We start from the raw sequence: 14,095 nt of genomic DNA on the forward strand, positions 1-14,095 counted from the left end.
AAGGCTGCAAACCTGAGTTGGTGCAGCAACTCCCATTGCTTTGGTTTCACCCATTTTGAAGCCTGTCCTGTGCCCTCCTTCTCTAGTGTGCTTCGTGTCTGTAACACACAGCACTCTCTTCTTTCTCCTCTGTATCCCTTTCCAGAGGATTCAGCCAAACTTGCACTGACTTTTTTCTTCCAGTTGGATTTATTTTTCCCTTCCCTATCCTGTTGGCCAGATTTTTATTAGCTGCTAAATAAAGTTGCGAGTTGTTCAGGGCAAGGTCTGTCTTTACTTTCCATGGACCTTCAGTGTGTTCTGAGGTCAGAGCCTGCTATTCTGATTCTGGCATGTGCAGGATGTAAGCTGAGAACGAGGAGTTCTTCAAGCTTGTGGAAATTCTCTTTCCTTTCCAAATCTGGGTGCTTTTGAGAGTGTCAGCAATGTTTGTTTGCTAAGAAACACTGCCAGCTCTTTCAGCCACCCTGGTGGGACTGGCCTGGCTCCAAGCAGCCTGGATGAGGTCATGAGCTCTGGAGCAACTGGATTCATCATCTTACATCTATGGAAACAGAACCTCACAATAAGAGAGACAACAAACAGACATCAGGAAGGAAGTACCTGGTAAGAAAATAGTTTTCTCTCCTTAAACCCTGCTCTTCATTGTATTTCCACTGAATGGCCTAAACCTTTCAGTCCTTCCCCCTCTCCTCCATTTTTTGCAAAGGATCCAAGGTAGCAACAGCAGTGAGAGGGTGCAGGATGGTGGAGGCAGAGCTAGTGTCTGTACTGAAGTCACCACTACACAGCTGTGAAATTCTTTGTGTTTCACAGGTGTTTATTCATTTTTGTTGTATATTATCTTTCATCCTTAAGCTGGCTCCTTCCCACATCCTATCTTTACCTCTAGTCAAAGCTCAGGAATTCACAAAACCTGATTATCAGTGTGCTGTTTCATGTGCTGTTTCAGGTCTGTGTCCAAATGAAAAACTTGTAGATGAGTTGTAGGCTAACTTTTCAAATGTCTGGGTAGCATGTGATTCAGCACCAATAATAATTTTGGTGCATATGCAATATAAATATTTTCCTTATTTTTAAATGAAGAAACGGATTTTTGAAATCACATGTCTAAATTAATCCAGCAGATCAGTGTGAAAACTCAGTTGAGGAACTGTTTCTCCAGGTATAGAGGCTTTGTATCACAGAGCATTCACTATTTATTAAGATTGTATAGATCTTTTACTTGATTCATAAATCTCTAAGCACAGGATAAGGCCATTCAGTTGTTTTTAACTAGCAATGTACTATCATAGAAATCTTGTAAATCAATTAAAAGTTTGACGTAACCCTCTGTGTTTTATTTGCAGTTACAATACAGAGCTGTAGGAGAAAATAAAGGCAGAGGAAAAGGATTGTGTAAGGAATTATTTACAGCTTTATCACTTACAGGCTTTTTACCTAAATATAATAGCAGTTCTTGTAGCTACAACAGCAGTGCCTCGAGAAGGAATAATTAACTAAGCTAGTCATCAGCAAATGAATAGGTTTGCATAAATACTAAGCCCACACTCTTTGCTTTTGCTCACAGAGTCTGGCATCCTTGAGTCTCAGTGTGCCTGACTCTGAACCAGAGGAGGGCGAGGGCGGCAGGCTGGCTGACATTGGTTTTGGGAGGTCCTGTTCCCCCACATCAGTTTCTCTGGATTTCCAGAGAAACACCACCAGCTTATGGCAGCAGTGTTGGCCACACAACCACTGGGTGCTGTTTAATTATGCTGAGTGCCACTAACAGAACCAGCCACTATAAAATTTTATCTTGTCATTGCATAAGATAGGTGCTTCATGCCTTAGGAGACAGGAGCAGGTATGGCCGATCCCACAGGTGATCTAGAGTCAGGCAAAGATGTGGAAGATCTGACAAAAAGCTTGGAGGAACTCTGTGAGAGCTCTAAGGAGCAGAGTGAGGAGGTGCTACTGCTTTCACACCTAGAACAGCATCATCATCTTGTCTCTATACTGAAGAGGAAAGTGAATGATACAGACAAACGCTGCAGATACCTGGAGCAGCTCAACATGGAGCTGGAGAAACTGAGGGGAGGATGCTGTGAAAATTAAAACCCATACCCAGGGTATTCAGTATTTGGAGGGGTGCTTCATGGATCTGGTCAAAAACCACAAAAAGATGATCCAGTTCAAAAATGAACACAAAAACCAGCACATGCAGCTGTGGGAGGAGAACACGTGCCTGTGGCAGGACAGGGAAGCACTCTTCAGCCAGGCTGTGAGGGAGAAGGAAGTTGAAGTGCTCCAGCTGGCAGCCCAGGCCAGGAAGCTCTCACAGCAGTTATGCTCCTTGCAGGAGAAATATGCTTCTGAGAGTCACAGAGCCCAGGAGCGAGAGAAGGAGCTGCTGGAAGCTCAGAGCCAACAAGCAGATGCCTATGCCCAGGAGGTGGATTCATGAAGAAGCAGCTGCAACTCCTACAGGAGAAGCACCAACAAGCTGCAGCAAGGGCTGAGCAGGCAGAGAGTCAGCAGAGGGCTCAGGGCAGTGAGCTTCAGGCCAAGCTGGAAAGAGCACATGAAGAGAAAGAGCAGCTACTGAACCTGGCCATGGAGAGCAGCAAAGCTCTGCAAGATAAGGAGCGGGAGATTGAGAAACTGGAGATGAAGCTAGAGACTGGGGAGGAAGAAGCCATGCAGAGAGCAGGAAGGTTCCTCAAGAAAGAGGCAGCAGCAGTAGACAAAGAGCTGAAGGTTCAAGAGCTCCAAGGACAGCTAGAACACAGCAAACTGGCGTACAGTGAACTCCTGCTGTAGTTCAATCCTTACAGAAAGCACAGTATAGATTTACTGACTAAAGAGAGAGCTCTGAATGTCAAACTCCGTCACTTTGTTGCATAACTGCAGTTTTTTTCTCTGTTCTCCTCTCAACAGGTGCCTCTGTGGTAACAAACCCCTGAATTTTGTTTCTCTCCATGGGACCATCCTCTGGTTTCTTTATACTGTCCTGACCAGCTTAAACCCTCTTCCACTGACAGTTCTGCAGCCCTTTTGTCATTACGCCTTTCTGAAAGTAAATCACTACACTCTTAAATCTGAACATGGATCATTGAACTAGTCAAACCTGTGACATGAATGATTAGGGTGGAAAACAAAATATGAATTTGATTTATTTAGTGCTAACCTCTGCTGAATTATATGTTTGTTTGGTTGATTTTTTTTTTTTTAATAACTTTATTTTTCAAGATGACCAAAAGCTCAAACCCTTAGCCTTTTGTATTTGATTCTGCTTTGAAGTTCAACAGAGGCTCTGAGGCTCCAAGAAAGAAATCCTACCTTGCAATATCTCTGCAAGTCTCTAAATTCAGGAACTTAACAGGTAATCCAATAATATCATACAACAACTGATTCTCAAGCAAATTACTGTTTATAGTTTTCTAGTAGTCTTACAGATTTCAGCAGTCATTTAAACCTTATTTAATGCCAGAGTAGTATTTATATCCCCATTCAGCTCAGAATAAATTGTCAAGTCTTTTGGATTATTTCAATCTGTTCTCTGGAATGGGACAATGTTCTAGATGTTCCACCAGGGTTTTTCTCCTGTTTTTATCTGTTTCCTGCAGATAAATATTAATGATACACTCTTCCATTTTGTGCATGTCTGGCAGCTTTTGACAATAAGAAAAATCTTCCCTGTCAGCACTGTGGGATCCAGAGACCTCCCACTCTCTCTTGCTGGTCTCCTAGGCACGAAGATTTTTGCTGCTGAATTTCAGCTCTGCTCTTTAAGTCTCCAACAAAAAAAAACTCCAAACAACCCCCATGAGGGGCCAAACAGCATCCCCTAAATGGGCTGTAGGCAGCTGCCTCCAGAGTACCTCAAGTTCTTTGCCACATGCTTATGCCTGGGGATGACTCAAGAATTTAGGAAATGGATTGAGTATTTCTTGGTCCTGAGTATCTATAAGCCACAGCACAGTATCAGAGTTATCTATTGAGGCCATTTACAGAAGTGACTGGAAGCAGCAGGTCTGGAGGCCAGTGACCAGCTCGTCTTAAGGACTGGCTGGATCAGATGTAGTTTCTAACTCTGGTACAGGCTTCCCAGAGGAGCTATGGATGACCCCACCCCTGGAAGTGTTCAGTGTGAGGTTGATAGGGCTCTGAGCCACCTGTGAAAGGTTTACCAGCTCAAGGCAGGGGGGTTGGAACTAGTGATTTTTAGGGTCCGTTTCAACCCAAACCATTTTGTGATTCTGACTACAAAGCAGCAGCTGCTAGCAGCCTTTCTTCTGAACTTCTCTGGACTGCCCTTGAACCCAGGCAAAGCCAGGTGAGAAGTATTGCTCTACTACCTGCTGTGTGACGAACCACAACATTTCTCCTGATCCTGGCTCCTACAAGTGTCATTCCACAGCTGTTTTATGGACCACATTCTCCTACTTTTTAACCATACTTCCCTGCTCTGAGGTGCCACCCCACACACACATTTCATTAATCTCAGTGCTGGCAGCTACAGTGTAAACTCCAACTGACTCACATTACATACACACTGTGCCCTTGGTCTGAGAGCTGGCTGCTCTGTTTGAATTAGTCCATTGGCAATGTGGAGCACCTGTATCCCTCTGGTCACTGCAAGGGACCCTGAGACCAGGTGTCTAAATCTCTAAATCTGGGCAGAGGACACTCGCTCGCTTGTGTGACAGAGCAGCCCCACAGGCCTCTGCCACAGCCATGGGGTGTGGTGGGAAAGACCCCACATTCTGCACTCTTCAGGGACATCCCCCTTCCCACCCTTTGGCAACGGCTGAGTGTGAGAGACCTTCCCCCCTGCTGCCTCACACACAAACCCCTCGTCACTGCCCCCATTCCCTCCTTCCCTCCCCATCACTCACACTCGCCCCTCCTGCACACCCACATCCATTTCCTACACACCTCTCATCACCCAAACCACACACGTATCCCCTCACACCCCCAGCCTCCCACACCTGTCACCCTGCTGCCCACAAAAATCAGATTTGTTACCTGGTGTGCAACAAGCCAATAATTACACATGTGAGACATTCGTTTATTTCAGAGTTGCACAAACCTGGGTGCTCAGCGGTATTCCACAAATCAAACACTGACTATCAAAACTTTTTACTATTTATAGGTTTCAGCAAACAAGGGAATTGGTGTTACAAGCTAAGTTATCTAGTTCTTTTATTAATTGGTATTCTATCACTTGATGGTTCTCTCTTGCAAATTAGTTGGCATGCTCAAACTTTCTCTTTTTTTGGAGTGGTCCATGAGGTGGTAGATGGGATATGCCCCTGCTGGAATTATGTTTTACCCAGTCAGAACTGATTTAGCACAGTTGCCCCGTTGGGTTTATTAATTTATTCCTTATCGTGGGAGTTCTGCCCGATGTCCTTGTGGCCCGTAAATTCTACATTCTTTGTGTCCGCTATCAGCAGTACATCCTTCTTCCCTAGCTTTGTTACCCTCCCCCTAGCTCTGAGGTCATTGAAACACGTTGAGCCCTAAACCTTAAGAAAGCAATTCCAGTGACAATTCATTTGTCCTTCTAACACCTGGAGATCCCTTAGAGTTTGTTGGCTGCTCGCTGTTTCATGGATTTCCCTTCTCGTTGTTTAGGCTTGAAAGTACACAAAGATCAAACGTCAAAGAATATCCTCATTCAACAAAATCCTCACCTACTCCACGCTCGGTAACAGCTGCCCCCACCCCCTCCCCTCATTCCCAGACGCGGCTTTCCCGCGCGCGGGCGCAGTCGCGAGGCGCTTCCACCGCCCTCCCCCCGCGCCGCTTCCCGGCAGGCCCCGCGGCGGGAGCGCCGGGCCGCAGCCGAGCTCCGCCCGCTGTCCTCAGCCTCCGTTCCGTGCGCCGGGCCCTTCTCCCGCCGCTCCCGCCATGCGCCACAGCCTCACGCAGCTGCTGGCGGCCTCGGCCGGCGGGGCCAGCCCCTCGGGCGCCGTCTGGCCGCTGGCCGGAGCGGGGCAAGCCCCGAGAGGGCGGGATGGCGGCGGGGAAGGGGACCCGGGCCCCGCGCGGCCCAAACCGCAGCCGCCGCCGCGGCGGGAGCCCCCGGGCGCCTCGGAGCCGCGGCGGCAGGAGAAGGAGGCCGAGGCGCCCGGCGGCCCGCTGGAGGTGTGGGAGCAAGAGGACTGGTTCCCGGGGCTGGAGCTGGGAGACCTGCTGGAGGCGGCCCGGCCGGACTGGGACCTGGACGCGGAGCTGAGCGACTGCTTCTGTGGGGACCCGGAGCCGCTGCCCGCGCCGGGCAAGGGCCCGCGGCCGGCGGCGCCCGGGCGGAGGAGCGGCGGGGCCGGGAGTCGGCTGAAGGCGGCGGCGGCGGCGCGGTTGAACCGGCTGAAGAAGAAGCAGTATGTGCTGGGGCTGGAGAGCCGCCTGCAGGGCCTGGCTGCCGAGAACCGGCAGCTGCGGGACCGCAACCGCGGCCTGAGCCGCCGCCTGCGAGAGCTGGAGCGGGAGAGCAGCTACCTGCGGGCTGTGCTGGCGAACCAGAGCGCGCTGGGGCAGCTCTTGAGCCGCCTGGCCGGGACCCGCGCCGGCGGGCTGCAGCTCAGCACCAGCCTCTTCAGGGACACGGGCAGCCCCCGCCGCCAGCACCAGCACCTCCAGCCCGCCGGCGAGAGCAGCGACCACGACTACGCCCTGCCCAGCTCCCGGCCCCGCGGGCTGGAGGAGGCGGCGGCCGTGCCTGAGACGGAGGAGGAGTGGGCGGCCCCCGGCGGGATCTGCCTGCACGTGGACCGGGATCAGGTGTCGGTGGAGTTCTGCTCCATCTGTGCTCGGCGGGCAGCGGCCTCCTTCAAAATGTAGGGTCAAGTACCTGCTGCAAGTACTCGTGGGGTTCTCACCCGTCAGGGCCTCGCGTCGCGGCGGAGGAAGCAGGCGATGGTGCGGAGGAAAAGAATCCATACAGTGGTGATGGGGTGGTATTGGGGGAGATGCAAAGGAGGGGAACCTGGTGCTTACTTAAGTGGCCAGGGTAACAAAAATTCTCTCGAACGGCATGTTGGGAGCCAGACGGTGGCCTTGGTTTAAGGTCCTGTAAATCTGGCGTGTGGACGGTAGTGGTGTGAGCCTGTTTGGCGATGGGAGTCGCGCAGAGCTGTGTGCAGCAGTGCGACAGTGGTCGTGCACACGCCGAGGTGCACACGCCGAGGTGCCGCCAGAGCCCGTTCGCAGCACTTGGGTGAAAAGATCATGCCGACTTGATGCATGAAGGTGTGCTCGGCTCCACTTCGCAGTAAAGATAATGCTGACTACCCGGTCTTGAGTCAGATAATGTCTAGCCTGCTTATCCTGAGGAGCCGAAAATGCTTGCTTAGAAAACCAAACAAAAACTCCATTATGACATCGTCACTGGACAGACTTAAGAAAATAGTAATGATCGGCAAAAGAAAGCATGCATATAAAATTGTACTGCATCTCAGTTATACATTACTATTAAAACCTCTCTGACAGTTTCTCTTTTAGGTGGTTGCCCTGCCAGGCTCCGTTGTGTAGGGGTTAAAGAACAGTCGTTTTCCACCTCGCAACCTGGTAAGGATCAATATATTCCCATAATGTGGTATCAGACAGCTTGCTTTGCTTATCCCAGTCTGTCGTAATGACTGGTTCAGAAAATTATTTCTCTGGTCCTTGGCCTACTCTGCCAAAATGTTTCTAGCTCTGGATGACAATTTATAGTAAAGGTTAAAATCACATCAGTCTCATTAGCTGTTTTCCTTTTTTCGTTTTTGAAACAACTACACTGGCTACATAGTAGCCAATATGGGAACTACATTTTGAATTTTAAAAAACTGCTCATGCATTCGAAATAGAAATTTCCCATTTAACCAAGTATCTGATGAGCAGAAAAAGGAAAATACGCTAATAAGGGGGATGTGAAACTTACAGCCTTTTATTACAGGGGACTGTCCCAAAAGTATAAGTAAATTGCTTTTTGAATGAAAAAAAGAAAATGAATTGGTGACCTGTTGGTTTAAAATGCTGTCTAGTATTAGGGATGCACAGTACCATTCAAAAGCCCTTTTCTACTTGCTCTAATTCACAGTGTAGAGTTTTACCTGATGAAACAGCCTGAGCACTGGTTAAGTCACTGCAGAGGAATCCTCACATAGAGGAGTTGCTCTTGCATGGACCTCTAAGGAGAATTAGGTTTGAAGAATCAGTGCATCGAAGTAACTCATTACTTTACCTTCCCATAAGTAAATCTGTGCCCATGCACACTGAAATTCCTATGTTACTTCAGAGTAGCTTTAAATTTTAAAAATATTGCATGTATACGCATGTGCTTAACTCGACTGTAGAGTTCTTAATTTAGCCTCATACAGTATCCAGAAATCTGTAACCTGATATAATTAAGCATAGTTTGGAGATAAAGAAGTATGTATCTTGAGGCTAATGATATGAAAAACGCTCCATAATTGCTCCTGAGATAGGAGGAGAAATAGTTTGACAAAAAAATAGTGTGTGTTTTCTTGTAGTAGTCAGTGTTTCTCCCTGTCACAGAAGATGAGTGGGTTCTTTTTTCAGTTGTATTATAATGTTTAGGTTGTTTAAATGTATGTCAGTGGGGGAAGAAGGATTGTGAAAATGATAATATGTAAAGTGAGGTTTCACAAAGAATACTTTTCTAAAACAGATTATTATTATTTTTTTTTAATTATGCTGTTTAGTGTTTTTGAAGTCTTGTTTCTTAAAGCCTTAAATTTTGTGTTTAAGGCTAAGTAGGTGAAAGCATTTTCTCCGAGTCAATTGCTTTGTTGGTGCTAGACCCTGTCACGTGTTCATCAGTAGAAAAGGAGTTTGATTTTTCTTTGTGAAACATCACTGTGTGATAAAGTATATGTGTATTTAGCATCCTTGTTTTTCTTTATGCTAAAGTGGATTCAGCTGTGTTGGGGCAGAAGAGACGGGACCAGCTGCTGGCCACATTTCCTGCTTTATTTTAAAAGGTAGTATAAGAAATGAGAATAAAGAGGTAACAGGGCTTTTGCTGTCTTTGGTTAAAAAAAAGAAGTTGAATGCTGGGATTATTTACTGTCATCCAAGATGATTTTTTTTTTAAAGGCAGTAGTCTATCCAAACAGGTTTTACTCCACTGTATGCAGAATTCCATCTGTTCAGGGGATATTGCCAGCACAAAAGAGACACTTAGTGGGATATGTGTGACCTTACACCTCTGCGGTGGCATCAACAGGGCTGTTCAAAGTTTCAGTCTTAACTTGGGTAACTCTGCTGTAACTGATGGGTTATACCAGTGAACAGGAGTCAGAGTTAACCACCAGGACCTGCACTGACTGGTATGCAAAATGGAAATAATTTAGATTCAACCTAATCTCAACCTGCCTAGCTCAGACTTCATGAACGTGCTTTATTTTTCAGTTTAATGGGCTTGAGGAAAAGAGAAACACTAATGTAGCAAGCATGGGATGTTCCAGTGGCATTTTTATGGTTACTTCAGTGTAGGAGTGTTTTTTAAGTTAATTTAAATATGCATTCTTTCTTGTTGCATCACTGCTGAATGGCAGGGTCAGGGACAGTTCTTCTGGCCTCTGCTGTGAACCTGCACAATGCTCTGTTGTGACACGACCTGTGGCTGTGTCTGAGAGCAGCTGATTTTCTGACATGCAAAATTATGTATTGTGGTACAAGAACAAGGTCAAGTCCCAAGAAAGTCAGTGGCTGCAGGCATTTCTAGTGCCTACTGAATCATATTTAAACCAAATAGAAGGGAGGAAGTTATTTGAAACTAACCAACTGTACTATCTGTATGGTGTATTATTAATGTAGCTTTTTGAAGTGAAAGCCTTGAAATGACATAACTTAATACTTGAAAATATATTGTAAATGTTTCTTTGTAATTATGTGCCATTCAGATGAGAATACAATATCATAATAAAATCAGACTTGTTGATCTTTCAGTTTATGGGCTCAAATGTTTTTTCATCTTTTTCTTTTCATGAATGACTTGGTTCTTTTAAAAAAGTGGTAAAACAGAAAGGGGAAAATGTTGCTGCTATCTCTGGGTCATCAACTGGAAAACACAATAAAATGGATCAGGTTATGCAGGAGAAATGTTCTTGCTCTTTGGAGGTCATTATGTGGTGAGGACAACACAAAAGTGTTATTCCTTGAACTGCAGATAGAGCTGTACTTCTGAGCATCAGCACTTCTTGTATTTCATAGCTGTTCTTAATTGTTTTATTAATATGGATATGTTTGATCAGTATACCATGGAGGAGTAAAATAGTTACATAAACCCTACTGTGGTTATTGGCATCTTCCTCCTTTCTGTTCTGTTTTTAGGCTCTGAAGTTTCGTGACTGGTTAATTACATGCTGTTGAATCACAATCTTTGATCAAATTGCTATTTCCACCCTAAACACTGGAGTGAGTGTTAAAAACAAAAGTTGACAATGCTGAAAGGACAGAACATTTTCGTGGCTCCAGAGTGGGCAGTGCATTGTATGTTCAGATTTCTGTTCATCTTAAATGCTTTATTTGCAGAGGACAGTTTAAAATAGTGCACTGGCTTGCTAGCATGAGGGAATTCTAGTGAAAGTGGTCTGCAGCTTGATAAAAAGGAGAATTTCACAAAAAATACTGCATAAAAATGTAAAAGCATACTGGCATGCTCTGCCTTTTTGGCCTCTAATTGTAGAAAATACCCTGTTCAGCAGTGAAACCTGCTTGGTGAATTGTATGTACCACAGAACCAAGTGCTGCCAGTGTTCAGCTGCACAGCTGTGCTACCTGCATTTACCCTTTTTTTCTTCTCAACAGAGTCACTTGAAGACTATTTAGTGTTTAAATAAGAAACAATTTCATGCTCAGTTCTCCTTTAGTCTTTTGGAGTTTGATTTTGGTACTGTGTCTCTTGGTAATATTCTAAATTAACTTCTCTTTCCTCTGAAGAGCTTTGCAGCATCCGGGAGTTAAAAACAAATCGGTGTTTCTGTAATCTGTAGCTGCCTGGAGAGATGATACCAAAGGAAATGCAGGGAGCCATGTTCCAGCACTTGGCATTTCCAGATAGTCAGATTTCTCATGCCATTTGTCAAAATTTTAATCAGTTTTCCTTGTGAAACATAGGGATCTTTGGCAAAATCCAAAGGCCCTTTGTACATTTACTGATTTTTAAAATGCTGTGTTTTCTGGAGTTTGTAGTTAAGGAGGTTTTCTGCTGGAATCTGCAATATTCTGGCTATTGGGCTGTATTACTATTAGTTACACTGTAAAATGTCTGAAGGATATGTTAGGTATGGGAGCTGTTCAAAGGACTCTGTTTAAAGAACACCATGTGCAAAAATTGCATGTTACCAGCTGCTGATTCTACATTTTCCCACCCAGTTTAAGTGGGATATGCAGATGTGGAGAAATAACTCTGCCTGTGCTCATTAGCAGGAGGATGCCAAGGGCAGGACTTGCACATGTACCAGGAGGATTTGCAGGAGAAGTAGAATACATTGTAATGTGGAGACAGCATTTAGAATGGTGCATCTGCAAGAAAAAAAGTGGAGCTTTTTTAGTATTTCTCTTGGCTCTTATCTGTAGCTGTTCTTGGCATTCTTTTGGCCATAGCTGAGACTTGCAGTAGCCTGAAGTCCTTTCTGTAGGATATGTAGCCTGTGCCTGGCTTGTTTCCACTACAATGTGGAAGAAAGGATCCAGCTGACACCTGTTGTCACTCAGTGTTTGTGGGGAGTGTATTACAGTTGCCAGAGGCCAAGGACTGGTTCTTGGGGGTTGTAGGAGATAGGTCATATCCTGTATGAAACAGGAATGGAAGGAACATTCCCAGATTCCTGTGCAGACACTCCTCCACATCATGCATGTCAGAAGTGGGATAGTGTCTTGGTGTCCTGTGGAATTCTGAAACAATTTCAGACTTTATTGGTTGACTTCTGAGAACAGTTCTTCCCCTCAATAGTTTGAGAAGTACAGAGGCTGTAGCTGAAGTTCCTTGTTCACAAACACAGCGACTTTCTAGTCTCAGGAGCCTTCGGCTGACCTTTGATGTGACTAGTGCTGAACATGTAAAGTACGTGCCTGCAATCTGTGTTCATCAGTGATGCTGGAAAAAATATCAGTCTTTGCAACTTACTAAAAATGTTGAGAAATATAACTTTTTTTTTTTTTTTTTTTAATATACAATCTTCACCTTTCACTTCAAGAAATGAGTATCTAAAAGGATGTGGTTTGTCCAGGTCAGACCACTAAATATCAGAACATGCATTTTGGTGACTGAGGATAATTATCACTTCAATTTATACCAAAATGAAAGTAGTAGTATATGGAAGGAAAGGTCCTTTTGAATCTCACCCTTTAATAAGCACTGGAATCTGTTTAGAGTATTTTAACTATATAATGTTAAACATTTGCAATAAGCATTGAGCCAGTCATTGTCATTCTTCAAGATGCTATTGCACAATAACACATGTATTTTATGTTTTTATTATCACAGGTAAGTGGTTCTGTTGGTTTAAGTCTGATGGCTTCCGGAGATATGACAATTCTGTCATGTAAAATACTTGGTCCATGGGAATCTCCAGTCGGGGTGATTAAGGTAAGGCCAAGCTGTCTGGGTGCAGACCAGGATGGGAACACCACATGACACAGCAGCACTCTGAATCAAGAAAACTAAATGATCTCTACCTAACAACAAACAGGAGTCTATTGCTGCTGCTCCTGGGTATAGATAAAGAATGTGTCATGTTCCTGCTGTAATGACCCATTTTTAAGGAAAAGGTAGATAAAGATGATGAAACTCCTTCAATATATTTTCATCAGCATTACAGCATAAATTTTAACCCCTTTCAATTAAAGGTCTCAATGCTGAATTCTTAATTCTCATTAATAAATATTTCCATGTGCATCAGGGGATGCTAGAATTTTACTGAAGTGACTGTTGACCAGTAACTGTACAGCTTTTACAGTCAGAGAACCATTTAGGTTTGGAAAGACCCCCAGGACCATGGAGTCCAACCTTTCACTCATCACCAGCTCCTTGACTAGACCATGGCACTGAGTGCCACATCCAGTGGCACTTGATCACCTCTAGGGATGGTGACTCCTGCCACCTCCTGGGCAGTCCATTCCAATGCTTAACAAGCCTTTCTGAAACAAAATTCCTCCTGATGTTCAACCTGAAACTTCCCTAGCACCATTTGAGGCCGTTTCCTCTTGTTCTGTCATTTGTTCCCTGGGAGAAGAAGCCAATCCCCACCTACAGCAGGTTAAGACCATACAGCAGATTCAGAGTATTGCTTCTGTAGAAGAATTCCTGAATTGGCTCTCAGACTGCAGAATACACTAAGGACACCTCGGGCATTTTATATTGCTCTAGCACATACAGCCACCAATGTGAAGACACACCCAACTCATAAATGCATTACTCTTGGACATAGCTGAGATATCCCAGTAATGGCACCAGCCCTCAAAGGCCTCTCACACAGCCCCATCCTTCAGGAAAAGACTTAATTTCAAGGCAAAATGGTTGCAAAGCCAAAGGCTGTTTTTTTGATATGCTGGGAAGCCTGACAGGACTATCACTCCTGATTGCTCTGTGATAAAAGTGTTCTCTACAGTGTGACACATCCAACAGTGTAAAAGAGGTAATCTTGTGACAAAAGTTTTGTTCTAGCCGAATGGAGAAAAGGGAGAAAAATACTCAGAAATCTGAGTAGATCTCTAGTAAAACCTTGCCTTGATCTGCCCCCTTTTGGTTGTAGGTTCTGTGGTTTGATTTTGGTGGTGTTTTTTTTGTTTTGTGTTTTTTTTTTTTTTTGGTTTTTTTGGTTTGTTTTTTTGGTTTTTTTTGGTTATTGTTTTGTTTTTTTAAATAAATCTCTATGGTTTGTATGGTTTGCATTATGAAGGAAAAAACCTCTTTTTCAAGAATACTAATTTTTTGCAGCTTCTAAAAGTTGTAGCATCACCTTAGAACCAAACATCGAGCAGGGACTAAAAATGCTTTATTTACTCCCATTTCCAAAGCAACACACCTGTCTGCTATTCAGGTGTATACACTAAACTGGATATAATGAAAAGTTTAACTTGCATTTAAGTTCAA

General features: G+C 44.7%; 2 protein-coding genes across 4 annotated transcripts; both read left to right on the forward strand.

Annotated features, from left to right (window-relative positions):
* The first annotated feature begins 1,848 nt into the window (after window positions 1-1,848).
* CCDC89 (coiled-coil domain containing 89) lies at window positions 1,849-2,886 on the forward strand. The gene is given in 3 exon segments (XM_041414250.1): window positions 1,849-2,075; window positions 2,077-2,438; window positions 2,441-2,886. Coding segments are annotated over 3 exon segments (1,035 nt in total).
* Window positions 2,887-5,835: 2,949 nt separating this feature from the next.
* On the forward strand, window positions 5,836-13,789 carry CREBZF (CREB/ATF bZIP transcription factor). Of its 3 annotated transcripts, none has more exons than XM_041414258.1 (3): window positions 5,836-7,557; window positions 8,905-8,975; window positions 12,488-13,789. In XM_041414258.1, exon 1 carries the CDS (start codon window positions 5,899-5,901, stop codon window positions 6,829-6,831), a length of 933 nt encoding a protein of 310 aa, XP_041270192.1. In that variant the 5' UTR covers window positions 5,836-5,898; the 3' UTR covers window positions 6,832-7,557; window positions 8,905-8,975; window positions 12,488-13,789. The 3 variants fall into 3 exon arrangements, with proteins under 3 accessions (XP_041270192.1, XP_041270191.1, XP_041270190.1); XM_041414257.1 differs by lacking the exon at window positions 12,488-13,789 and having other exon boundaries at window positions 5,836-6,909; window positions 7,480-7,557; window positions 8,905-9,961; XM_041414256.1 differs by lacking the exon at window positions 12,488-13,789 and having other exon boundaries at window positions 8,905-9,962.
* The last annotated feature ends 306 nt before the right edge of the window (window positions 13,790-14,095 follow it).

The sequence above is a fragment of the Onychostruthus taczanowskii genome, unplaced genomic scaffold (genome assembly GCF_017590055.1).
Source record: "Onychostruthus taczanowskii isolate IOZ18803 unplaced genomic scaffold, ASM1759005v1 scaffold44, whole genome shotgun sequence".
Lineage (NCBI taxonomy): Eukaryota > Metazoa > Chordata > Aves > Passeriformes > Passeridae > Onychostruthus > Onychostruthus taczanowskii.